A 27,031-nucleotide genomic window follows, 5' to 3' on the forward strand; every position below is an offset into this window, starting at 1 on the left:
GAGGTTCTTGCTCTGCTGCCGTAAAATACTGAGCGCGCTCCTTCGACATCTTCGCCGACCAATCACAGGGTTGCCGATCAATGTTTCTCACATTACTTCATCCAGCTATACTAATCGTCAACAACAGGTGTGTTCGGAGAACCGGATTAGCGAGCTCAAAGTTGGCGCGATGATTTGATCTTGGATGTGTCATTTGATCTTGGATGTAGTAAGCGAGGTACGAAGAACGGACCCCTGGTCTTCAACTCCAAATAGGTCCTTGTGTATTATCAGTAAGTTATTAGTATGACAATAACAGTGCAATATCACATTGCAATGCCCGACTTGCATGGGCACGTAGAGGAAATACTTTTAACCTATTTCACCTAGCACCTACTTGGCTCAAGTTGACTTAGTTGTAATGAAAAATGACTTGAGTACCGTCCAATGTACGCAGATCGTTACAGCAATCCAGCTGAAAGTCCAGTGATGTCATTTGCATGCGACATAAACACCACAACAATGGAGGACATCGAGGTGACGGTATACCTGCTACTCAGTGTACGGCATTTTGTCAGCCTCGGGAACCATAGTGTTTTGTGGGTAGTCATTTCCCTCGTTGCCAGGTTTCTGTAGAGACACTCATGACTCATCAAGTGACGCCACTGAGTGTCAAATTGGTGGCATGCAGTGATGTCAAATTTTCCGATCGCTTTAGATTGTTTGGAACCCCGGCTCAGTAGGTGATAAAAAGGTACCTGGTATCAGGTACTACCACCTAACAGAAAACCTCAAAAACAGAGTCTAGTTGAGCCGAGCTGACCCCAGTAAGTAATAGAGGAAAAGGGCTATTTGAAAATGGCTGTGGTTGGGCCAGTGGCTACTATAAAGGGGGTCAGGAGACCATCTGTCCTTGCAGTGATTGGTCTGTCTAGAACGACGATGTGGTAGTGGAGCTTCCATGATTTGTCGAGCCAGAGGGCTGTTCCTTAGTGAGGTACTGAGCCACTTTTTAAAGTAAAACTGACAAAATTATGATGTAAAGAGAAATGAGAAAAATTTACTTACAATGAATCTGAGCTGAGAAAAGATCTGCCGCTGGAGCTTACACTGTGCTTTATGTCTGCATCTAGAAGATACAGTAAAAAGTTAAAGGAGATTTGACCAAGTGAAAACAAACAGTAACAGGACTCATTTTTAATCCAGCAGCCACAGACAGCAAAGACAACTTTTTAAAAGAGTGATTTTTTTGTGTCAGATGATACATAAAATTTGTCTAGAGAGGGCTTCCACAGGCTTGCAAGCAACTGTCGAGTGGATGGTGTTTCTTTGGTTTGTTGCCACTATTTGCTACAGCAAAGCAGAGTTAAACAATGTGTGAAAAAAATGAATCAAAAAGGTTGAAGATTAAAAAGTGAAACAACTCAAGATAAATTTGACCAAAATATCATATCATCTCTTCTAGTTCAAGCTAATTTTAAATTCACTTAAGCAGAAAACATGCAGTGAAAGCTAAACAGTTTCAAAATCATCACTAAAACGTGTTCTTAAGAAAAAAAGAAAAGCGAGCAAAGACAAAAGCAGCACAGGTTTGGCAGAACAGGAGACCGCCTGCATGGATTTACCAGTTTCTTTCAGGATCAACATTCCTGTTTGCTCATATGAGTGCAGGTTACAGCCAAAATTTCAGGATTGCAGGCAATTAAAGTTGGTGCAGAACAGATAAGATGGACTTTAAAAAATCTTTTTATTATGTGTGTTATGAATAGCTTCTACTAAGCAAACTCAAGACCTACAGATACAAAGGTCTGACTGGTTGCATTTGTTCTGATTGCTCGAGATGAGTAAAAATCATCGTGAGAATGTGGAATTTTCAATTAGTGGCACACAACGTAAATCATGTGTGCATAGAAGCTCTGACAGTTGATCTTTTTGATCAGTCTGTGTTCAGAGGAGTGAGTTGCAATTACAGCACAGTTAGAAAGGTGATTAGATTTGTGGGGATATTTTAATCAGTGGTGTTAGCCAATTTCTTTGCCTTCTCTTTAAACGGTGCATTTTCAGGAAAATGCTATGAGAAAATTAAAGCTGTGATGTCTAAATGAAATCCCCCTAAGAGATAACCGCTTCTTTGTTATTCCTCCTGAAGTGTACCTTATCAGGAATAATCCGAGCACCATTCTGGTTACTGAGCTAACTTCTTTAAATATGAACACATGGTGGAAGAATGCATGTGTGACAACACCAGCTTGTCACTGGACACATGTTGGAAGTAATGAATAATGACTGGGATGAATGGTTGGATGGATGGATGAATACGTGATAACCTCAAATGTACGGGCACAGGATGCAACTGGTTAACTCCCTCGTCTCCACCCGAGAGCCTCTTTAAACCCCGACAGGTACAGGCACATTCGTCTTCCTGCACCACCAAAACCCCGGAGCATTGAGCAACAAGCACTAACACAAAAAGCCAAGAGCACAGTTTCACTGAGGTGAGGAGGCAGGTGGCTCATCTCCAAACTGACAAGTTCTTGTAAAGAGATTAGATACTGGACACAACAAGGAAAATATAATAACTGGAAATGTGAGTGAGCATGAGAATGAGCCGATAGCATCACAACTGTGTTTGGATTTTAGTTATGGAAGGAAACTGCATGTTGCCACTGCTAAGAGTGGTTATTCAGCACTCTATCATTTGCAATGATTTGCAAATTTCATACACTCTCATTTTATTCTTAATAGAACAAAACACACCAAGTGCTTAAACTGAGACATATTATACACATAAATATTAACTTGTTTTGATTTGATGGCAGCAACCTCTCAAAAAAGTTTGGACACAAGAAACAAAAGGCTGAAGCCTAAGTGTTTCTAACCTATTTTGTCCACATGACCAAACACAAGATGGAGACCATCCAGCGTGTTATCAGCACTCACTTCAAACAATGGTATGCGAGTGCATTACTGCCTATGGAATTAGCAGCTTGTACATCAGCCATCAGATCTGAAAGGTATATACAGGTTTTAGAGCAGCATATGCTCCTATCAGGATGACATGTTTTCAGAGAACACCTTGAATATTTCAGCTAGATGTTGCAGACTCCATGTCCTGAACTGGCCTGTCTGCAGTCCAGATCTTGGAGCGCAATGAAACAAACGAAAAACTAAATAAAAGTACAACAAAGACAACTGAGGACTGGAGAGCAGCTATTGTGAAATTAATGAAGGGATGCTATACTCCTGTAAAATTTAAAATGAGCTTAAAATGTTACATAATGTCAGTTTAAATGTTTGACATGTTGGCCAAGTTCTTTTGTAAATAAGACAAATCTGTACGTTCTCTTTTTATACACATTTTACACAGATTCCAACTTTTTTGTAATTTGGTTGTAAATTAAACCCAGAAATGTATCATCAATTTTTTAATGCCTTTGGTGCACAGCTTGCATAGCTCTGAATTAAATACTTAAAAACTATAAAAGCAGGTAAAAATAAGATATTACTGCAAAACCTTATATGCAAAATAGTATAAAAATTAGTGGTGAGAGCTGGGTGAAATGGAAGTTTTAAAAAAAAGTATTAATTTAAAACCAAAACACTAACTAGCACGGCAATTATGCATGACCCACATCCAGCACAGTTAGAGCGATTAATGAAAGAAGGTTTTTCAGTTTGGAGTAGAACCACCAGCTTCCTCTCAGAGGCGCACAGCCACAGTAAACTGCCTGTAAGTAGCTGTGGAGCCACGCCCACCACTCCAGCCCGCAGATACCTGAGAAGAGGGAGGCGAGTGACAGGGAGAGGCCGTTCTGAGACATCGCCAACAGGGACTGACCCTCACAGCCATCTGAGAGACACAAACTGTCACCACATGCATACATTTTTACACTCCACAGAGTGTGTGTCAGTGCCACACTGCGCTACCGCATCCAGAGAAGCATGTACATGTGGAAGTCATGCAGGTACAAGGGCGAAAACACATGAAATGATTTTACTCCAATCTTCTCCTCTGACCTCTGGTATCAACAAGGCTTCTTAACCCAGAGAACTGCCACGCACTGGATATTTTCTCCTTTTTAGACCAGTTTCAGTAAACCCCACACATGGTTATGTGTAAAGATAACAAGTTAGCAGTTTCTCCTAAACACCTTTCTTCCCTTCTGATGTTTGGTTTGAACTTGAACACAGTATTACAACTAACCAGCTTAATATTTTAATTAATAAGTACTTTAACAGGTATATTGAATTAAATGGCTGTTGAGTTCATATTCTGAGGAAATAGTAAAATATTTTAGTTCTAGGTAAGAATGTTATCAGTAACACCACACACAAAAACAAAAACAAAAAACTGCTGCTTCATTATTGCAAAAGCAGGAATACATCTGAATGTATTGCAACAACCAGTGAAGAGAGTCTGTAACAAGCACCAGTGCTAAAGGACTAAAGTAAAGACGAGTTGTAAATGATATCAGGTCGACAGATGAATGACTAAATATCAGCTTCATCTGTCCATGTTTGTAACTTCCTGAGAACTTTTGGGTCAAAGTTTCTTTTTCCCCCCTACCAACCAACCTAACCAATTATCCTCTGCTAACATTTAGTTAAATGTTAGAGGACAGCCCTACTGTTAGCAGAAATCCCAAACATGTTCATTTCCAAGTACAGTTAACACATGTATATACATTCATACATAAAACCCACCAAGACACGAGAAAAACCACAACCCTTATTAGCAGAATCAAAGCAATTCATAGACTACTGTTGTTTGTAGTATGAGAAATATGACAGACTTCCTAGAATAGCTACGCCTTTCAAAATGAGTATGAATATATAAATCCTTAGCGTGTGTGATCACATGACTTTAACAGCTATATATAAATGGCAACAGCAGAAATAGCTAGTATTATGTGACCTCTGCGCTCAGACATTCATATTTAAGGTCTTTGGTGAAATGTGACATGCTTGGTGAGCAGACAGGCTGATGAAGAGGTTATGAATTATGACCAGAAAGTGAATTAATCGAATCAATGATGAATTATAAAATCTAGAAATAAAACTAATAATTATTCCAAAACATATATATTTGATTTTTTAGCTCCCCCCCCCCCCCCCAGTGTTCCCTCATTCCCTCTCTACCTCGCAGTTCACACTCCTCCACCTCCTCCGCTGAGCCCGAGTCAGACAGGCCCTGGCAGGAGTCCTGAGAGCTCCTCCTGGAGCCTCCACTGTCAGTGGAGTGAAAAGCTGCACAGAAGAAAGGACACAGAAATAAACAACATGTGCAATATAAAAAAAAAAAATTCATAAATGGTTTCTCCAGTATTTTTGTGGTCCATCTGTATATGTAAGTAAGTAAGTAAAGTTTATTTATATAGCACCTTTCACAGACATGTGTCAAAGTGCTTTACAAGGTAAAAAACACAATACAGTCATAAATACATCATAAAAACCCTGGTCTAATTAAAAGCTTTTTGAAATAAAAATGTCTTTAGCTGCCTTTTGAAGGTCTCCACTGAGTCCAAACACCGTAGAAATAGAGGAAGTGCATTCCACAGTCTGGGTGCAACAGCTTGGAAAGATCGGTCCCCTCGGGTTTTAAAACGAGTGTGGAAGACCACTAAAAGGTTTTGGTTTGATGACCTCAGGTTGCGAGTGGAAGTATGTGTATGAATCAAATCGGCAATATAGGGGGGGCCTGTCCCTGTAATGCTCTAAAAGTTAAAACTAGAATTTTAAAATGGAACCCAAATCTGATTGGTGGCCAGTGCAGCGACTTTAAAACAGGGGTCATATGAGCTCCCTTGTTCGAGCTGGTCAGTAGCCTCGCTGCAGAGTTTTGAACAACCTGTAGACGAGCTAGCCCTTTCTTGTTTAGACAAGTAAACAGGCTGTTACAGCAGTCAAGTCTAGTAGAGACAAAAGCATGTATTATCATCTCGAGTTCACTTGTTGACACAATGGATCTAAGTTTAGAAATGTTCCTCAAGTGAAAAAAGCAGGTTCTTACTATCTGATTTAAATGTGAGGATCTATTAAAAGCTGATACTTATTTTAAAGATCTGTGCATCCGTGAAAGCCACTTTAATTAAACAGACACATTGTTTTTGAAGATTGACAACTAAAAAGCTCTCTCTCTACCGAGAGACCTAGAATCACATGAAGGAAGTACTGTGTCTGTGTACACATGACAAAAGGATTTCATGTAACTGATGTTTGCGCACCGTGTTGGGAGTTTGCTGATGGCGGCAGACGGCTGCGTCTGATCTGCTGCCTCCGCAGGCGAATCTTCTGCTTCAGCTGCTGAATCTCGTTGTCACTGTCTCCTTCCTCCTCGCCCTCCTCCTGACGCCGCATGTTGTACTTCATCAGCTCGATGGCAGCAATAAGCGACTCGGAGATGCTGAAATGGGCATTTTCCTGCAGCACACAGAGGTAATTAAAAAGCAGTCAGAGGCAGAAACTAGAATAGAAGTATAGAATAGAATAGAATAATAATTTAATTGTCCCACAAGGGGAAATTTGGTTGTAACTATCATCATATCTTCACCCATAATTTCTACATTTTTCTCCATTTCAATTATGTTTGCACTGAGATTCAATTTACATTTGCAATGAATTAAGCCCTGACCTTCTCAAGGTCTGCACAGCTGCCAAAGTCCTGCTCTGACAGGTAGCTGATGAGGCTCTGCCCCTCTGACGGCCTCCTGAACATCCCCTCTGAGGTACTGCTGTACTGGGACCCATCTGAAGTAAACAAAGCATACACAGAAACACAAAGCCATAAAAACAGACATTTACACACTGCACTGGAATTTAAGTGCCATAATGTTGCCTACAAATCAAAAGGTTCTGATTTTTGGCTGCCAGAAGAAACACTTTTTAATTGAGGTGTTGGTCAAGACAGATTTACTTTTATCTATTTTACATAATCTTGGACAATAGAGATCGAAAATGTGACGTCATTTCCGGGGTAAAACCGCAAAGGATTGTAGGTACAAGTGGCAAGTGGCAGCGCGCGCGGGCTATTACAAGACAACAGTCACACAGAGATAAACTGAGACACAAAGAATGGCAAGCTGTTGTATTATTAACTGCCATAGGCGGTCACATGACAGCCACGGGAAGCCGACGGGTAAAGAGATGGGTTTTTATCGGATTCCTTCGTGGAAGAAAAATTGTTCAAGTCATGTTTCCGAAGTCACGAAGAGCCGACGGATGGCCTGGATTACAGCTATTCGAAGACCAAATATAACGTTCCAGAACACTCCAGCTCACATGTTAGTCTGCTCCAAGCATTTCCACAAAGGTAAGTCTTTTGTTGTAGTTAATACGTAATTTATCATAACATAATTGTTGATATGGGTTACAAATAAGTCTTATATGGATTTGAACTGAATTCGTTGCGCTATGCTGCTTTGTTCACTGTGGCTTTGCCTGCAAATGTTTGTTGTGTTTTTTAGGAAAACCAGCCTACAAAATGCTGGAATGCGATCCAGACTGGGCACCCTCTATCAACCTGGGTCAGACCAAGTTTAAAGCTGCTACCACAGCGAGATTTGATCGGTTAAGAGAGAGAGCGATATCAAAACAGCCACGAAAAGTCCCGCATATACGTGCCCAAGTGTTGTATTGAAGCAATCAAGTGATGAATAACTGTTTTCCAGTATGTTGTTTTGCAGTGTTTTGAGGGGTTTTTTTTTGTTTTTTTGCATTGTTGTTTTGTTTTTCACCGAAGCAGCTAATAAAGCATAATGGAATACAATTTTGCGTCTTTCTTGTAAGATTCTATAATAAAATGAAACAATAATGCCAGTTATAAATAAAGACAATAAATGGAATGAATTATGAAACACTTATTTTATTTCTATTGGATCTGAAAGGTTGTAATACTACAACCTGAAAAGACAAATAGATTGCGTTGGCCTGTAAAGGAGATAAAGGAAAAATTTTAACAACAGCTGTAAAATGAAATAGTCCAAATCACCAAAGTAAATTGGACCTGGGCTTGTTGCAGGGATCTGAAGTTACTAAGCATTTTGTGAGTGTATGCACTCACAAAACTTAGGACCATATAATTCTAAATATGAGTGTGATGAAAGTTGGGCAGCATGCTAACGTCTTTAGCCCACTCTGTATGCTCGTATGGGTCTAACCCTTTCACTCCTTTGATTTTTTCCTCGTACCTTTTTTTGCCTTTTCGTCAAGTCTGTCTTTGTATGGACCTGCCGTGTTCTCCTTCATTTTTGTACATAACTGTTTTGGGGGCAAATAAAATGCAGGTAGGGATTAAAACCGCAGAATGAATGATTACCGGTGCTGGAAATGCTAGCGCCTGATGCAGTGTTTTGATTTTGCTGCCATTCATACCTACAATGCAATGCGCGAAAGTCACATGGTCTGTCGATCTCTATTTAATGACCTAATTGCATTTTGAATAAACAAAACTCATCAAGACGTCAGCTGACATATGCGTGTCAGTATTCACACAGAAAACTCACAAGACTCCATGTAAAGAGAACTGGATGTGCTGGTATCACTGTGCTGAGGTGAGAACGGGTTGTAGTCTTTCATGCAGCAGTCCTCGCCTGCTGATTCTGAGACACACACACAAAAAAAAAGTATGTGTGTTAATACCTTTTTATCATCGAGAGTCATTCACCTCATTACAGTATTCTTTTAAAAGAAATGGATGCAAACATGCTTGAAGGAAAAGCAGCTGGTTAAATGCTTTGTGTTGGACAATGACGTCTAAGGCTATTGTGTAGTGTATGGCTACACTGAAACAGAAATGTGGCTTTGAGTGCCAACCAGCCTAACTGCAGAGTGAAACAGAGGTAGTATATATCACTCAGTGACCCACTTTTACTTAAAGACCGCAAACTTACAGTATTGTTTACACTGTCATTGCTTTGCAAGTGTAAACAATACTGCATTAAAGTTATGTTTTGCATTGGGAATCTTCCTCTCTGTGAGCTCCAGAATTTATATTAAAACTTCAAAACATCAGAAGAAAAGACAAGACTACATGATTCTTTGAATATAATACTGACACATGGTCTTAGGGAACCTTTATGGTCGCCGGTCACCCCCATCACACTTCAGTTAAGGGCAATGTTGCTTTTTGGGTTCTCAAATAGATGGGACACTCCCAGGTATTTAACCTCTAATGGGGCTGTAACACTGACGATTCTGAGAGTCATTGACCCACCTCATTGTCATGCGAGTCGTAAGGGTCACATGAGCCAAGGTGTGAATTGTAATAGAGTCCCAGAACAAAAGAAAACAAAGTGATAAAGTGTGACTTTTTCCACACCAATTTGATTTGGTTTAAATAAACAAATAAGAAGAAAACAGTCCTTAAAAATCAAAAACACAAATGATGGGCTGAAGACAAGAGTGGAAAATAAGAGGGATGGAGTTCTTCACCATGCACACAAAGAACTTTTTAGGGGGAGATGAGAAGTCATGTGATGGAGTACAGTGAAACTGCACCGCCAACCTGCTACCGGGTCCTCTATTATTATGGTGATTTTTCTGTGGCCCCCTCCTTTGTGCAAACAGTAGAAGGGAGAGATAAGAGAAGGACAGAGCAGAAGAAGAGATGATTAATTCAAGCCAAGAAAGGGGAAACAGTCTGAGCAAACAGAGCCGATATTAACTGAGTGAAAGCTTTAAAACCTCGGACAGGAAGCGTGCGAGAACACGGCTTAACCGCATATCAGAGAGCTATGAAAAAACACACATACTATGCAGGTAGAACTACAGCTTAACCTCACCCTTAACTGCATTAGTCGGGTACATTTCTGCTACTTACAGTAAAATTAGGGTTAGTTTAATTCTGAAAATGACCTAAACTCTTGAGAAATTTACAAACTCGCTCCAGAGAAACACGCCAGACAATTACAAATAAATACCACAAGTACTAAAGGCCATGTTGTGATCTATGAACATGCAACACAAAGTGACTAAGCAAGAAGTGAACCAGCTGAAGCTGAACTTCACCGCTTTTGGAAGTATTACAATCAATTTTGAAGTACAAGTTTATCTTTAAATGTTTCTCATAGGAAAGAGAGGCTCCTTAATTAAACAGAAAATTGCTATACACTGTAATTTAAATAAATAAAACAATCCCTTCCAAATGGAAACTCTTGAAATCTCCTACTCACCATTCCTGAGTTTCTGATTGACCCCTGTGTCAGAGAATGATCGAGTGTGTCCTTTGAGCCCCCTCCCCGGCCCCTTCTGGCCCTCTGAAAAAGATGAACGCCTCTGCGGGGCCTGTGTAGTAGAACGCTGCAGGGATTGGTCCGTGTTCCCCCCCCGCTCGCTGCTGTGGGTGGAGCTTTGGGAATTGCGTCGATCGTTGCGTTGCCCGAGGTTACCGATGGCCAAATACTCTGGACCATCGTCAGAGTCACCGCCGCCAACGTACTCGTCGGCCTCGGGCTGAAGGAAGGAGGGCGTCGAGTTGGTGTCCGTTAATGAGATTGAAGGGATGGACGCTGAGCCAGGTGGGGGTGACGCACCTCGTGCGTTCTCCCCCGGACTGGTGACAACCACCCATTCAGATTCCAGGCTGCTGGTTTGAGAGGTAGTGTCTGCAAGACAAATGGGACAGATTAAGATTTGTACTCAGATTTTGCTTATGGGTTTTTGGTTTTTCACATATTCAAATTTTACTCCCAGAATTTTCTGCCCCATGAGGGCTTGCGTATGTACACAAGCCGTCGTGCATGTCTGTTTTTGTTTATACAAACTGACTGTCTAAAAATGGTGACACGCTGCAGAGATTTTAAATCCACTTAAGCTATTTTTTAACCACCCTTGGCCATTTCAGTGAGCACATTCAGCTCAGGACACTGACTTCGCCGACTGCATTAACACATTCTTCACCAATTGGCTTTGCCCACAAACAATCAGGCCTCTGTACGGTTAACTCAGCCTGCCTATTCACATACAAACTGTAGTGTATTCATAGCGCCTTACCACAAATCCACCCGAGAGGGGACATTCCCCAACTCTCTGTGAATGATACTCATGGCCATTGATCAGTGGTTGTTGATCAATGGTCATGAGAATTTGCATAATTATGAGGAAGGAACTGACTTCCCAGCCCATTGTTCCTTCACTGGGCTGGTTTCAGTCATTATGCAAATGTACTGTTTATAAGATCGGGGAAACCTGCAGTCAGCTGAGACTGAAGAAGTCACTTGGATGAAACGTTTCTCCCACTGAAAACGCTACGTCCAGATGAACAGAATCAACTTTTGGAGATTTACTTACCTGGATGATTGAGCATGCATCAAGACACTTTAAGTATAAGAAAAAATAAAAAAAGAAATCCACAACCCAGCCTCTTTTCTCACTTGTGCTGTTGCTGTTTGAGGATCCAGCTGCTGTAGTGCTTGCAGAGTTTTGGCTGGTGGCGACTGCTTCTCGCAGAGAGCAGTTGGAGGTGGTGAGTCTGCGGCTTAGAGATTCTCTACTGGGAGCCTTGTCGGCGTTTCTCCAGGCCCCACCAGATCCAGGCAAGACACACAGACTCTGGCTCTTTAGTAGTCCCAGGCAAGGTGGGCCCTTCAGAGGGGACAGCTGGGCAGCAGAAAGAAAGAGATTTTTAATAAAAGTAAAAGGAGTTTCTTTTCTTTGAAAAGTTCGATCACTTTAACACCACTCATCAAAGATGGGTGACGGTTAAAAACTGAATGATGTGTTTACAGTGTGGTCAAACTTGAGTGAAACAGCGATGAAAAACATTTGCACAAGTGACCTTTTCATGAATAAACAGGTGATATGTGCAAAGATGTCAGAAAACCCACCCCAACAGTGTCTACTTGGGCGAGCAGTTTGGGATTATTCTGCTCCACAGCTTCCAGGCACTGGAACATGGCGGTCACATGAGGCTCGCTCAGCAGAAAAGCATCATCTGAAAGACGGACACAGCACGAGAGAGGGGGGGAAAAACTAAGTTAACACAACTTATACACCACAGCAATTTCTAATACAAGTATATCAACCTGGGCTGTTATTAACGTGGCTCACCATTGTAGTATTTACGCGTGTGTCCCAGATGCTTGAGCAAAGGTCGGAGCTGCGATGACAGCATGTGAACCTGTAAGCTGTGAAGCAGCCAACGCTCAGCCTTGTAGCTTTCACCAGCAGTCTTCATCCCAGTGCTTAGTACTGGCTCCAGGTGCCTGAACTGAGGATGGACAGAGAACAGCAGTTGGGAAAGTGTTGACACAGGCTAAAACTTTTATATGTCTGTAAAAGCACATTTCCATCTCTAATTATGTGATCAAACTTGTAAACCAGAAACATTTCGGCTGATGAGGCCATGCACATTTCCTTAACTGGATTTTGTTTTTGTGACCATTCAGCAGGTGGTGCTGGCTTTGGCTTTGGAGTTCATCCTTGGCAGTTAATTGTTTCTAACACCTACTCATATCTTCTTCTGTATATTTCAAACTAGTTTCTATTGTTAAAAGAAACATTAAGCCAACACTGAGTCAACCTAACTGCTCCTCTTATGAGTTTTCCTGCAAACATTCCCCATAAGTGTTTCCCACCTGTTGGTCTAAAGCTATGAGGAGGGTTTAGGAAGAAGAGACAGAAATAGACACCAGGCTTGAAAAGAGAGAAAAACAAGTGGAATGTCAGGTGATAAAAAGCAGCACAAAACTAGAGGACGGCGGCTCAGATATGAACAACAAACAATCATCACATGGTGATTGCATTATGCCCGAGTGAGCCCTGCTGATCTGTAACACCAGGGGAATAATGAGGATAACTAGATTACTCCAAGTCCATTTGCTGTTATACAACTCCATTACCCCCTGACAGACAGGACTGGGGTTAAAGGCAGACCGTTTTCCACAACACACTAGGAAGCAAAAAGTCAGCAACTTAAGCAAGTGTAGTGGCTCTACCCAGGGCATCAGATCATGTGAGTTTGGGGGGGATTTTTCAAGAGATTTATTATAAGGCCCGTGCTATTTTTCTCAAACACATTCTAACATCACTTTATGCAGTTCCAGCAAATCTAGCGCTTCAGGCTTGATGGGACAAGAGCACATTACAGGTTAAAACAAAGTAAACTATCATTTTTCCTCCAGAACAGATAAATCCTCCAAATCCAACAGTGTCATGTTCTTAAATGCAACCTTCACACTAAAGATGTGTTTGGTTTGTAGTAAACAAATGCTTCTACTGAGCCTAAATTATGTAATTGCTTACTCTTTGCATTTGCAGCTCTCTCAGGAAACTTGCTATACTTTCAAAACTAAAACACAGCAACAGCAACAACATAAAAGATATAAACATACATGTGTGCATCCCTGGTAGCTGTGAACAAGGATTGGAGAACTGAAACATTAGCTCTTTTTACAGGTTCCACATTTACAGTAAACTAATAAAAAAAAGAAAAAGAAACAACACACCACACTGTTTAAAGCTTTTGAACAAGATGACTCAGAAGTAGGAAACGAAGCGACCCCCGATGGAGGAGAAACTGATTTAGAAATGAAAACCACATTAGCAACTAATGTAAAGTAAATAAACCACACATCACACTTAGCATTAAATCAGAGTAGCATATTTTTCTCATAAACACTGCTAAACAGCAACTATTAATTATTTAGTTAAGGAGAACCTGAGCCAAAAGAGTGTATACTGTATTTTCAAAATATACATTTTGCCACATTATTTAGGGAAAAAAATGTAAATCACAATATAAAAACAAAAAACTTGCAGTGTTTGATTAAATAAAGATACTTTTTAATTTTTTTCTTTTTGAACTGCTGTTCCAAATCTCTGTTTGTCAAGGCCAGCCAATCAGAAGAAAGCTGGCTTAAAGTGGGTGAGCGCTAAAGCAGCTTGTTTCAGCCAGAGGATAAAATAAGAGTCTGTATCACAGTTTAGAATAAGAAAGAAATTGAATCATGCACAGAAAGTCTAGTAGAAATATTTATGTGTCAGGAAAGTTTAAAAGAAAAAAGTTACATCCCAGCTTTAACATGGCTGGGCATACCTGTTCAACGTGGGAGGCGAGTTGTGGGCTGATGTAGCGAACACACCAAACAAACGGCCAATAGTTTCTCTGCTTGTAGTACACCTGCAACACAAGGCCAGAGGCTTGTATGACCCAGTTTCAAAAGTATCAGCTTCAACCAATACAGTAAGTCATTATGAAGAACGAGAGTTGTGTTTCAATATCATATTTTCCTTAAGTTTTAGAAGGGCAACTGAAAAAAAAATGAAGAAAATATTCATCCAGTTAGTTAAAAAGAAAGTTTTGATGAATTGGTAGTTTGCAGAATCGCCCTTAGTAACAATAACTTGAAGTTATGATTTTCTGTTTAACTTTATTAGTCTCTCACATTGCTCTGGAGCAGCTTCTCTACAACACCACTTCAGTTCATTTGCAGGCATTTGTTTATACACAGCTCTCACGGCTCCACCACAGCATTTCAATCAGGCTGAGATCTGGACTTTGACTGGGCGGCTGCACTACTGTGATTCTTTTCTTTTTCAGCCATTCTGTTGTGCTTGGGATTATTTTCATGCTGCATTACATAATGTTGACCAGGCTTTAACTGTCGGACCAACGGCTTCACATTTGACTCAAAAATACTTTGATATGCAGAAGAGTTTAACAACTGCAAGATGTCCCGATTCATGTGGCTGCAAAATAAGCCTAAATCATCACTTCTCAACTACAGTTCTTGACAGCTGGTATGAGGCGTTTGCACTGGTATAGTGCGTTTGATTTTTACCAGACATGATGCTGTGCACTATAGACAAAACTCTCCAAAGTGCTCTCATCTGTCCAAAGGACATTGTTCCGGAAGTCTTATGATTTGTTCAGATGTGGTTTTGCAAGCCTAAGCCCTGTTGCCATGTTCATTTTAGAGAGAAGAGTCTTTCCCTGGTAACGCTGTCAAACAAGCCAAACCTGTTCTGTTGTTTTTCCCCCCATTATACCATCATTTAGCACTTAACATGCTAACTGACGATCAAACCACCAAAACATTTGCTTCTACAGGAGGTCCTCACACTTCCTGATGATCTGTTAATCAAATACACTTGCACCTTCCTGCGTCTTATCCTCCTAATTCACGGACGTAAGGGTGTATTTAGATTTCACAAGACTGCACAGTCCTGTGAAAACTTCTTTTTTTTCCCCCCACATGACTGTAAACCACCTGATAAAAATCACACGCTTCCATCCCGGCCAGATTTATTATGGTTTTATTTTTTCCTGATTAGTTCACATTTGTGTTTCACTTTTGTTTTTAATTTAATTTGACGGCAGGTGGTTTCCAAAGCAGGTACTCCCATTACCATGATATGTAGAGTATCTGTCAGATCAGAACAGGTTTTTCAATACAAACACAGCACTTCTGTCAATATCACTCAAGTAAACATCCCAAGTCTCAATAAATGCATGCACCAAAACCTCATCAGGCATGCTGTGTTGATACAGTTGATCAGATTAAATGCACCTTCAGTGCAACACAAAGTGTTTTTGTCTTCATACCAGAATCAGATGGCACAGACACAGCACGAGTAATAAGATACAAAACACACAGGACGTATCTAGCAAAATCAGCATTCTTTATTTTCCCCCAAGCATGCGAATATGGTGGTGAAATTTTAGTAAATGCCATCCTTGTTCTGTTAAAACAAAAACAAAAAAAAGGTTTTTTGTTGTGACCGATATGGGCTTCGTGTGCTGACCTGCTCATTCCTCAGTCCATGGCTGAGGATGTTGTTCATGTCCTTGTGCAGCCGCTGCAAGCCACCATACCGCGACCACACGTTAGGGTTGTTGGTGGACAAGAGGCCCTCCACTGTGGTCTTCAGGCTGGACAGCAGCTTCCAGTGCTCCTTTCTGCAAGGCAACAGGGAAGCAAGAAGACGTTTAACAAAGAGGGAGGAGGTACAGAGGTTCTGGTGTTGGCAATGCAGCTGATTAATCCATTAATCATCTAGACCAAAATTCTTTTCTCGGAAATAATCAGAAATTCAATGACTTATTGGAAATGCTGAGCATCACTGAATGTGTGAGCAGTGTCATTACATCCCAACATGAACATGTGGACTTTTCCTGATAGACAAGAGTCTGTCTATCAGGAAAGGTCAGTACGTTTGAACCCATTATTGATGTTATGATACATGACGTTCTATATTTTGTGTACAAATGTAAATAAAAGGCGGGTCTTGAACCTAGTGAGAGCCCACTTGAATTCTACAAGTACCTTCATGAAGTATACTGCAAAACAAATTCATTCGTTGACATGTACCCACTGAGTACAGAGTCAACCCTTATCTTTAGGATACAGTCAGCAGTGGAAGGTTGTTGCTCAAAAAAAAAAAAAAAAAGTCAGATACTAGATAATGGACACTCCCCAAGAGCCATAAATTGCTGGCTCAGAGGACTTCCTCATTCCCCCTCAGCTCAGCAAGTCAAACTTCACCAGCAGCACACAAATGAAAAAAATTAAACAAAGAACCCTTCACGTTAACAACTGAGGGTGAACTCCTTGATTATAGGAGAACTTAACTGGACATGTGCTCCATGGTGTTAAATAAATCCAGTAGATAATATAAAAACACAACTGCAACAAAATACAGAAGATTATGTGTTGTAAGGCTGTGAAACCAGACTTAAGAGTTCTTTGATCTAGGCTGACATGGCCAAAGACAATCACAACAATTTATTTTCCTAATAGATCAAAAACAGTATCTCAGGCAGAGACAGTGTGTGAAAGTAGAACGGCCAGCTAGAAAAGTCAATAAAACCTGGAAGAAGCACAACAGTGAACACAAGGCCTTTTCTTAGGCATCAGCAGAATTTCTGAGCAGCAGCAGCATCACGAGTTAAGACACAGAGCCAACTAATGAAATCACATAATATGTGTAACACAGGAGTGTAGGGGGGGACGAGGCCGGAGGTTAGCGAGCATTCTGCACATACTGCGGAGCGTGGTGCATCTGTGAGAGGGGTAAAGTTATGTAATTAGCACCTCCACATCCAGGGGTAAAATTCCTCTAGACTCGGAGAGACTGAGGTTTTAAGGATTACCTTCCACTCTTATCTGTGCGTGTTCATGTACGAGAAACCCAGTGCTGTGCAAAGAGGATCTGCAAACATGTATCCTTCTAATCTGCTAGGGAAAACACTTGGAAATCCTTGAACTTCCCAAAAGTCTTCCAGTACTTGCACTGTCAGTAATTCTGCTGATCTTCAGTAAACCTTCATAACAAATAACCACCTGCTTAGCTTGCTGATATAACCCATATTTAATCTTATTAGACAACAGTTACTTTATGTGGTCAGTTTAGCTGTTAGCACAATCTCACTGTATGACAGCTAACAGCTCTAATAACGCTAACGAATACAAGCCTTTCCCTCATCTTCCAAATGTGCATTCTAACAACGCCATATTTTTTACAACACAGTAAATAATAAACCAGAAGACCTTTGGGATAGAGCCATTAGCTCCAGCCTGTCAAACCTTGGCATGTCAGGTTAGCCTAGCCTAGCTTAACGGGTAATACTGGTATTAGTTCTTCACTAGTGTTCAAACCTACTTAGCCTGGCATTTTTTACAGTTGGCTCAGCTTAAATGTGTTCACTGCTGGTCATCTTTTTAAACAAAGCTCACAGGTAACCAGTGACATAACTCTTTAGTTGCCTTGTTTATGAAACCATGGGTGTTAGCCGTATACCAACGCTGCCCAACCTGTCACTCACCTGCGCTCCTCCGATTCTCCCTCTGCCCTGATCTCCATGTCCTCAGGGAGGAACCGAGTGCCGTACAAAGCCGCCAGCTTCTCGGAGAATATCCCGTCCTGTTAAGTACAATAGAGATGTATCACAGTAGCAGGGTTGTTTGAAAGAGTCACCCGGACTTAAAGTCTTCCGCCATCTCTACCCTGTCTGTCAGAGCCGTGGATCAAAACAGTGGAGGCCGCATGACCTGCTACAATCATCAGTGGGCGGTAGTGTTCTGCGTAGCTCTGCCCACTATTTAACGTAACAGTGCTTACTTTAAAATAACACCAGATAATACCGCCCTCAGTTAATTTGCAAATAATTTAAAAATAAAAGGCTCGGTTGTGTTTTATAAATAAGTTTATAAAGAGTTAAGGCTTTTAGGCGGCGAGTGAGGAAAGAGCTTTCTAGAAGACTAGATAGAAACCCGGTCCATGTCGCCACCTGTTGTTACAGAGTAGTACTGCAGGTCTATATTTTCAAGCTGAAACTTTAAAATATTAGCAAAGATTAAACCCATAGCCACAGCAAGGGAATTACCACTGACCGTTATAATTTTACACTGCAGTAGACTGAAACATTTACTCAAAAAATAAATTATTATGATTACCAGTGACAGCCTGATATAATAAATGAGGGAATTAATCTGAAAATCTACTTGTAACTACAGTGGACTGTAATATTGTACTAATGCTCACTACTGATTCTCTCTCTCTCTCTCTCTCTCTCTCTCTCTCTCTCTCTCTATATATATATATATATATATATATACATATTGAAGGCATAGATACGACTCTTTAAACAGCGTGAAAAAATACGAATAATAATTATTATTATTATTACTTATCGCTGTGGCACTGGTCCCACTTGACCAGTATGCACAATAATAAGAATAGGAGAATCTCTTCCGGTTTCAATTCTGTCCCGTAGAAAGATCTTTTTACTTTAGTTAAAAATGTGTTCACAACGAGACAAGAATAGAATAGAAAGAATAAATAGCAACCAGAAGAGATTTATACAGTCGAAAGGATTTTAGTGCAGAAATGACATTTTTTCACTTTCTGACCAATTTATTAGGTACTAGTACCGGCTTGAACCCCACATTTTCCCTTCAGAAATGGCACAGACCTTGGTTACAGCCAGCTGTTAACGGAGTTAAATATGATTGTCGATGAGCGGTTGTGCAGGTGTACCTAATAAAGTGGCCGGCGAAGCTACTTTTCTGCCATCCCCACATGATGGCGCCAGTCTTACACTGTGTGTCTGCACGAGGCCGTACGACTCTGCTGTGACGCCTGATGGCAGTGGAGAGTCAGCGGAGTACAGTGTTTCCCTGTAACAGCAAACTTTCATCCTCAGTAACTGCCAGGCGTGGTTACAAATGACTGAATGGTGAGTAATTGCCCTTGCATAACGCACATGGACATGTATAACGTGGACAGTCCCTCGCCATGTACAAATCACCCCTGTGATTGAATAAGACTTCCTTCCTCTGTGCTATTTGACAGTGCGTGTCTGTGTTATACAACGTTAGACATTCTTAGCTGAGTCAGACGTAAGGAATACTTTGACCGTAACAGAGACGTCCGACCTTATTTCCGTACTCTCTGGAAATATCAACAATGTTCACTTTCAAAGAAGAATGTACCTCCAGAAACAGTACAGCACCACTGTCAACAAACCGTAACCAAAAACAAAAATGTTGATTATGCCAAAATGTAATTTCATAATCTATTTATTGGATTTACTTTAACCAACTCGAAAGAGCAGTTTAATTTTGGTATTAGATGGGGTAAATGCTTCCATGTGATATTTTTGTGTAATCAAATGTTCTTTAAAGATTAAGATGTCCTGCTTGGCTCATCAGAGCTAATCTGATTTATATGGTCATAGAATTTAAAAAAAAATAAAAAATTTAAATTCAATATTTCCATCTGAAATTTAGTGAAGCAGGAGAATGAAGTGATGTAACCTTGTACCAGCAGCTTTCCACCAGGGTTTAATAAACCATTAAGTTGCACTCAACATATTTAATATGACCCATCTTGACCATTGACACACATTTTACCACCTGTCATGAGTCAGAACATGTCAGGTGACAAGATCGCAGTCAAATCAAGGAGCGGAAATGTTGATTTTAGAGTTCTTCCTTCATTCATAGTGTTGCATTTGCTGAATTGTATTTGCTCACAGTGACGTTTGAAACACTCCCAGTTGTGAGCAAATACGGGGTGAACATGCTGCCGCATGACCACATGTAATAATGTGTGGAAAGTATGTGGTTGGGAAGACCTGTCACGCTGACACAAAAACCTGGTCCATCCAGTTCTTTAGTTTTGCAGCAACGTGCAGTTTGCATCCTTTGTGTTGTAGCGTAGCCACAAATACATGCCCTTTAAATGTCAGCAGATAGAAGAAAAACTGAGAAAACTAAAGTATGAATTTTGCCATTTTGTGCAAAATGCAGACCATCTTTCATTATTCCTGGCCGAGCAATGAAAAAATTATGAATGCAATGACATAAAAACCAAAAACTTCAAATAAAGCTGAAAGTTAAGGGGTAAATAAAACAGGGTGAAATCTTCAACAACATCTGAAACTGAAAGGTGAAATCTTCATTCTCTTTTTAATCTGACTTGAATTAACCTTGATGAGATTAGATGCAACTCTGTAAAACTCTGACAAGGAAACTGGATCCACATGACGCCACCTGTAAACACAGAGAACCGCGTTCCAAGGAAGTCGCTGTTTTCTGCAGAAAAGTGCAAGTAAGGGCATCAACCTGCTGTTTGACTCAGCCAAGGCCAACTCCTGATACATGTTATTCCAGATTTTAGGTATAAACGTTGAAAGCATTCACAGTTTTCAAGAGAAAGAGGTTTGAAAGATAGGGAAGCTTAAGAAAGACTCTTACAGCCCAGTGCAAACAGCATTAGCTGTATGTGTCGACTGATGTTTTGCAGTTCAAAGAGGCAAAAGGTGGCTGTGAAGAAGCTCACGTAGATTTAGAAAATTTCCCACTTTTTATAAGTAAATGTTAACTGAAGTGCAAACATGATTTCATGCTTATTCAGTTTCGTACAGAGCAGTTTCCTCAATTTATCCTCAGATAATCACACCGACAGATATTTGCATGTAGCATATATTTCCAGAGAAATCATAAATCACATATTTTGCCGATGGTTAAGAGCAGGGAAGGGCATTTGGTTTATTGGCTGTTCGGTCGTTGCCAAAAATCAAATTGAGCCAGTACCGAAGAGGTCATGACAGCCGAGGGTCCGTTTTAATAAATGAAAAGGATTTATTACATAAGAGTGTCCCAGAAAAACAACTTAGAGTTAAATTGGTTTACATGTGACCACAAACTCAGCTAACTGAGAGATTCAGGCCAGAGGGATACTTGGAAAAGAAAAGCACGGTATTCCAAATAAAGCTGAATAAAGACCTTTCAGTTTCAGATGTTGTAGCTGTGTTGGTTTGAAAATGCCTGAGATGTCAGGCAGGTGATGAGTGATGCCTTCATCTGTGCTGGTGTCAGTTTCCGTCCTCCTTCAGGAGACGTTGAGGCAAGCAGGCAGAGTTACTTCCTCCTTGGAAAAATTAATTCCTCAGAATGAGATATGTTTTTCCTCAGAGCTCTATCAGTCTGTGAGGAATTTTGGAAGAGGACAGATGATTGTTACGGCGATATAATGAGGTCATAGTAGGCTGCATGCTTCGTTACACATGTAAACAGCTATTTTTGGTCAGAGCTTTGTTTTCATTGTGAATTATTTTGATTACAATCATTCATCAGTCACTTTGCTATGTACGTCTTGCTAGACTCCCTTTTGCCTTCGGGATGGACTTAATTCTTCGTGGTCTAGATTCAAAGGTGGTGGAAGCAAAATATGTCAAGCACATATTCATTACACCAGCCTGAGCTAGTGGTATGAGGTGGGATGGATCCATGCTTTCATTGTGGCTGATGCCAAATTCTGGCCATACCATCCAAATGTTGCTGCAGAAATCATGACTTGTCACTTGCCAACTATTTTCAATCCACCATTGGAGGAGTCCATGCAAACTGTAGTCTGGCTTTCCTGTTCAAAGCTGACTGGAGGGCCACCCGGTGTGGTCTTCTGCTGCTGTGGCTCATCTGCTTCAAATATGTGTGTTCTAAGATGCTCCTCTGCATACCTTTGTTCCTACAAGTGGTTATCTCAGTTACCACTGCCTTCCTATCAGCTTGAAGCAGTCTGGTCATTCTCCCCTGACCTCAGGTATCAACAAGTCATTCTCACCCAGAGAGCTGCTGCTTACTTATTTTCAGTTTGTTTGTTTTTTTAATTCTTCAGAGATGGTTGTGTGGGAAAACCCAGATTAGTTTCTGATGCATTCAATCTAACCTGTCTTTTCCCAGCAACCATGCCACATTCAAAGTCATTTAAATCGCCTTTCTTCCTCATTCTGGTGCTCAGTTAGAGCTTAAGCAAGTCCTCTCAACCATGTCCTCATGATTAGACACCAACATGATAAGACACTGCTGACGAATTTGGCAGCGATGCTAAGTGGTGAGCGTGAGGCTCCTCATATCAGTCTGGGGAAAAGGGAGGGGAAGATAAAATAATAATATTTGTAATAACAATATTGAATTAGGAAGAAAAAGAATAGTAAAATTAAGAAAGATATTGGGGAAGAATATATGGAATAACTAGCAGTCCCCAAGTCAGCAGCACTGCAATGATGGCGAGCCGACTCACAGACTATACACAGAGGGTAGCTTTGCTGGAAGAGGTTACCCAGGTCAACAGCAATTCTGTTTTATGATTCATGGAGTGTAAATTCTCCTCTGTGTTACTGTCCTTCAATGGGACACGTCAATTTAGAGACATGTTCGCTGCCACAGAGCTGAGTCCACCCTAGACCTGACCCTCTTTAACAGTCCCGAAGACCCAGATGAGCCCATAAGCAGGCTGTCGATAATATTAAACTGAATTCTGTGTTGCTCACAGGATTGATGATGAAAGTGATCTGGAGCCCCTCCAAAGCAGCCCACTCTTCAAGTTGACCAAATCCTTGAACTCAAGCTCCAGCTACTGTGAACGGAGAGTAAATAAGGTATTCAATTAATCAGTATCATTATAATACAGTATTATTAATTCATTACTAACACATAGATAGAGATCATCCAATAATGACAGGTTTTATACATACACAAGATCTTGGCAATAGTAGTGCAGAGAATTCTAGCAGTAGAGGTTTGTAATTGTATTGTTGATAAGTCTCCTAGGAGGCAAACCTCGGGGGGATGAAGGGATGTGGCATTCCAGTGTGTGTGGTAAGTGTTATATAACTGCAGCGCGGTGCCAGGTTAGCATGCAAGTACTTGTCAGTAGTAGTGCTTTGTGTGTATATCTGACTCTCCAGATCCCTTTTTCTTTTTGTGTAACTTTTCACCCATATAAAGTTTATTGGTGTACCTAATGAAGTGGCCAGTGAATGTAGTTTGTCATGTTTATGTTATATTATTTTCATTTCACAGGAAAATTGAAGTCACAAATGTTTTCTGGTCCTCTTCAAACAAAACCACCTCACACACAATTACTAAACGTTAACGAGCCAACTCTCAGGTTGACCCGTTTTTCTGCCATCATCGACTTCACTTCTGTATTTGTTCCCATGCAGGACCCCTGTAACCTACAGCAACTTTTTCATTTTACAATATTGTTTATTTGCCTGTTTGACACTCTGGGAGACAAAAAGCCAGATTTAGGCAAAAGAAAAAAAAGTAAGTATATGGTTTAAGGTGAAATCACAGGATGTGACTAATTTTATTTTGTAATTTTGCTGCTTACAAGAAAAAAAATCTTGGTAATGCTGGAAGGATGACACTTTCGCAACACACGGGGATATGTAAAGGAAGAATAAAGACACATGAAGACATTCTCATAATAAAACAGTAATTTATTATCTTTTTTTGTTGTTGTCGTTGACTGAAAACTAAAATTGTCTGAACAGCACATTACAAGGGCATCATTAAGATATTTTCTCCAAGGCTCAGTGATCACTTTCATACAGTACATTTGGCATGTACACGGTATCTCCTTCAAATGAAAGAACAGAAAAAAAGAGAAGCCCATTTGCCAAAAAAGAAAAAAGAAAAGAAAGATGACTGATTGTACAATTACCAAGCAACTTGGTTCTAAGCCACAGAGAAAGATGCCGATCGCCTGCTGACAGCAAGCGTCGGCAGAGGAGGCACAAAAGATGCAATTACAGACAGGACATCCCATAATATGCTCATACACAGCTGACTGAGTTCCAGCTTGAAAGTGAGAAATGTTTAATAGTTTGGATTGTTTTGTTTTGCTGTGAGTATTGCTGTTTAGTTTTTGTGTTTTTTTCACTGTAAGCAAACTGTTGTGCATTACAATTAAATGGTGCATTCGTCAAAATCTGCAATGTAACAAACCCTTCTCTATGCATATGAAATTTAACAGCATTTAGATGAAAACAAAGACTGCTCCTTTTCTCGCCTCATGCACAAGACTTTTCCTTCCATTCTTCTTCTTCTAACTCACACCATCAGCTACTTACTCCAACCTCCTATCCATTTTCTCTCTCGGAAACCTTCAGATTTTCATTCAACAGAAAAACAAGAGTTCTGGATAAAAACCATGAGGTACCAAAGTGGTTTGATAACAGATCACGCAGAATATGCAAAATGGCGACAAAGAAGAACAAGGAAGGAGAGAGTAGAAAAAAATATATATAAGTGCGCAGTTTAAAAAAAAAAAAAAAAAAAGGAAAAGAAAGACTTACACAGCTTTGTGTCTTTGGTTATAAAGTAGGTCAAACAATTTTCACAGCTTTTCATCCCTCCCAAAGCCAAACCCAGCAAATTCATTTTCGTTTTGACGAAGAAAGTCTAGAAAAAAGTTAATCAACAGTTTTCTTTATCAAAACATCCCATCACATATTATTTATCTTAAACAACAGGTGTTCTCCCGTACAAACTGCCCATGCTCTTAATACTTTACACTTTACAAAATATACATTCAACCTGGATTTCATCTAATGTAAGCGCAGCTTTAGTGTTAGCACTATTTCATGAAGAGGCCAAAAAAAGTCTATTTTTTGGAAACTTATTGCCTACCTGTTGAGAACTACGAGTTGCAAGAATCTATCAAATTTAACACCCGACAGATTCTAAAATACCAAAAGACCAAAAAGAAAAAAAAGGTTTCTTTTTTGTTTTTTTAATAAGCATCTCCATGACATTGTTCATTTACATTATGAAAATAGCAGCCCTGAAATAAATAAACGCAAATACTAAAACTGAACTAATGAAAATTTATTATGATTCATGTCAAACGTATGGTGGCTCTGAGAACAACACAAGCTTTTTCGATGCAGCATATAACAAGCCGAGGCTGTCGGCTCGATCCGCTCGAGCTGAGCCGCCTGCCGGCGGCGTCCTCTTGCGCTCAGGAAGGATGTATCCTCCAAACCACCCTCTCTGCACTCTTGGCCTCTTCCAGCCCTGCAGTGACGTTGGGTGCAGACACTGGGAGGTCAGCCCCTGCTGGATGTTTCCAAGGATCCACGTCACCCCTCTGGTCCCTCGCAGGTACACGCTGCTGTCTTCCCCCATTTGTTGCCCCAACAAATCCAGCTCTCTGTGCCCTCTGACCCCCGCCATCCCCTACACAACATCAACATGCAGTTGCTGGTTTTTTTTTTTTTTTTTAAATGCACACTTGCTGCCCTGCTCCCCCTCACCCCCCACCCATTTGCCCCCCCATCTTCTCCTTTTTCAGCTCTGTTGCGGCCAAACACAAAGCCCGAATAAGACTTTGCACAGGATGGTAAATGTCTTAAATAACGTGAAGGCCTGATGACATCAGCACACGCTGAAACACGGCTCTGAGTGACAAACACAGATGTTGCTTTGTTGATTTGTCCTCAAGCGGAGCACTTTGAACACAGAGCCGAGTCCATTTGCTGTTTGGGGTTAAGGGGACGGTAGTAGTTAGTTGTTGTCTTTGCTAACAGACTCCTGTCCGTGGGACGTGTGTTTCTGACAGTTTATAAAGAGGGAATCACGCTGAGGTGATGTCGGGCTGATGAGGGACGCTCTGGCTTCCCTCGTGGTGAACCAGAGAGGGGGTGCTGTTTGTGACGAGCGGGTGTTGCTGCTGCAGCGGCGGCGATCTGCTGCCATGGGTGAGCTGAGTGGTCAGATGGCTGAGCTGCTCCGAGTTGGCCAGTGACTTCAGCACAGCGTTCTCGCGCTCCAGCATAGAGTTTCTCTCGTACAGCTCCTTGATCTGCTCCTTCAGCACCTCCACCTCCTCACGAACGGCGTACATCAGGTGACTCTTCACCAGATCCTGACAGGGAGGACAAACTATAATTAGCACACAAAAATAACAGTGGTCTTTGTACCAAGGCGTCACTGCTGCAGCTGCTTTTTAACAAATCCCCTGTCAATCAAAAGGGACCAGCAGCACAGAAGCCAAATGCTTGGGCAGATTTGAGGCTCATTTTTCCTCTCTGTTTCCTTCTACAAGACGTTTCACGTTCATCCTCTTTCAAGCACTTATCTTAACATCAGCAAGGTAAAAGTTATTGTGAAACGTGTCATTGTACAGACTGGCAAGGAATCCATATCACAGGATTCAATCTGATATGACTTAAATATGCGGAAAAACTCACCATTGCCTGCTCAATCTTGTTATCGATGGCAACGACGCTGGCTCCCGATGCACTGTGGACGGAAGAGGAGGAAGTTTAGATATCAATTTTGCTTATGCCCATCGTACATTTTACATTCTCCAAGTGCCAAAATTGGCTCCCCCACAACTTGAGATTTCACTTGCATCGCTCAGGTGAATCAAAACAAACCCTCGAGCGTTTTCACTCATGCAGATTAGCTTCTAGAGAATGAGATTAGACCAGGAAAAAACAAAAACAAAACATGTACTATTTTTAGTGAATTTTCCATTGTGTTTAACACAAACTGGCAGAGGGTCCATATTTGGAAACGCAAAAATGCAAGACGGCATGCTACAAACGTGATGCCGTTTTCAGAGACCAGAAGCACGGGAAAGATTGAGGTGGAAGGTGAAGACATGTCTTGTTATACACACCAAACTCTGTTTCAGCAACAGCTTTATAACCCGGACTTGAAGCCTTTGCTCTACATGCCTGCATTAAGTGAAACTTTCCAAAAACTTTCCATACTGATGTATGTTGGCTTTCATCGCTCACACTATCTGTTCAGTA

General features: G+C 40.8%; 2 protein-coding genes across 8 annotated transcripts in view; both read right to left on the minus strand.

Annotated features, from left to right (window-relative positions):
- The window catches only part of rubcn (rubicon autophagy regulator), a 30,099-nt gene extending 12,090 nt beyond the window's left edge, over positions 1–18,009 (minus strand). The window contains exons 1-14 of one of the 5 annotated variants that reach the window (XM_063494847.1): positions 17,741–18,009; positions 15,721–15,874; positions 14,012–14,095; positions 12,025–12,184; positions 11,802–11,908; positions 11,349–11,574; positions 10,149–10,580; positions 9,482–9,529; positions 8,481–8,576; positions 6,611–6,726; positions 6,204–6,399; positions 5,119–5,226; positions 3,755–3,829; positions 1,048–1,108 (exon numbers count right to left, since the gene is read on the minus strand). In XM_063494847.1, the coding sequence (XP_063350917.1) occupies positions 1,048–1,108; positions 3,755–3,829; positions 5,119–5,226; positions 6,204–6,399; positions 6,611–6,726; positions 8,481–8,576; positions 9,482–9,529; positions 10,149–10,580; positions 11,349–11,574; positions 11,802–11,908; positions 12,025–12,184; positions 14,012–14,095; positions 15,721–15,874; positions 17,741–17,778 (1,901 nt within the window). In that variant the 5' untranslated portion in view covers positions 17,779–18,009. The remainder of the gene's footprint in view (positions 1–1,047; positions 1,109–3,754; positions 3,830–5,118; positions 5,227–6,203; positions 6,400–6,610; positions 6,727–8,480; positions 8,577–9,481; positions 9,530–10,148; positions 10,581–11,348; positions 11,575–11,801; positions 11,909–12,024; positions 12,185–14,011; positions 14,096–15,720; positions 15,875–17,740) is intronic. The other 4 variants (XM_063494846.1, XM_063494850.1, XM_063494849.1 and 1 more) reach the window with 4 other exon arrangements.
- A 7,538-nt stretch (positions 18,010–25,547) lies between these two features.
- The window catches only part of tsc22d2 (TSC22 domain family 2), a 29,873-nt gene continuing 28,389 nt past the window's right edge, over positions 25,548–27,031 (minus strand). For all 3 annotated transcript variants that reach the window (XM_063495865.1, XM_063495864.1, XM_063495863.1), the window contains 2 exons: positions 26,462–26,513; positions 25,548–26,136 (listed from right to left, as the gene is read on the minus strand). In XM_063495865.1, the coding sequence (XP_063351935.1) occupies positions 25,846–26,136; positions 26,462–26,513 (343 nt within the window). In that variant the 3' untranslated portion in view covers positions 25,548–25,845. The remainder of the gene's footprint in view (positions 26,137–26,461; positions 26,514–27,031) is intronic.

Source organism: Pelmatolapia mariae, linkage group LG15 (assembly GCF_036321145.2).
Source record: "Pelmatolapia mariae isolate MD_Pm_ZW linkage group LG15, Pm_UMD_F_2, whole genome shotgun sequence".
Taxonomy (NCBI): domain Eukaryota; kingdom Metazoa; phylum Chordata; class Actinopteri; order Cichliformes; family Cichlidae; genus Pelmatolapia; species Pelmatolapia mariae.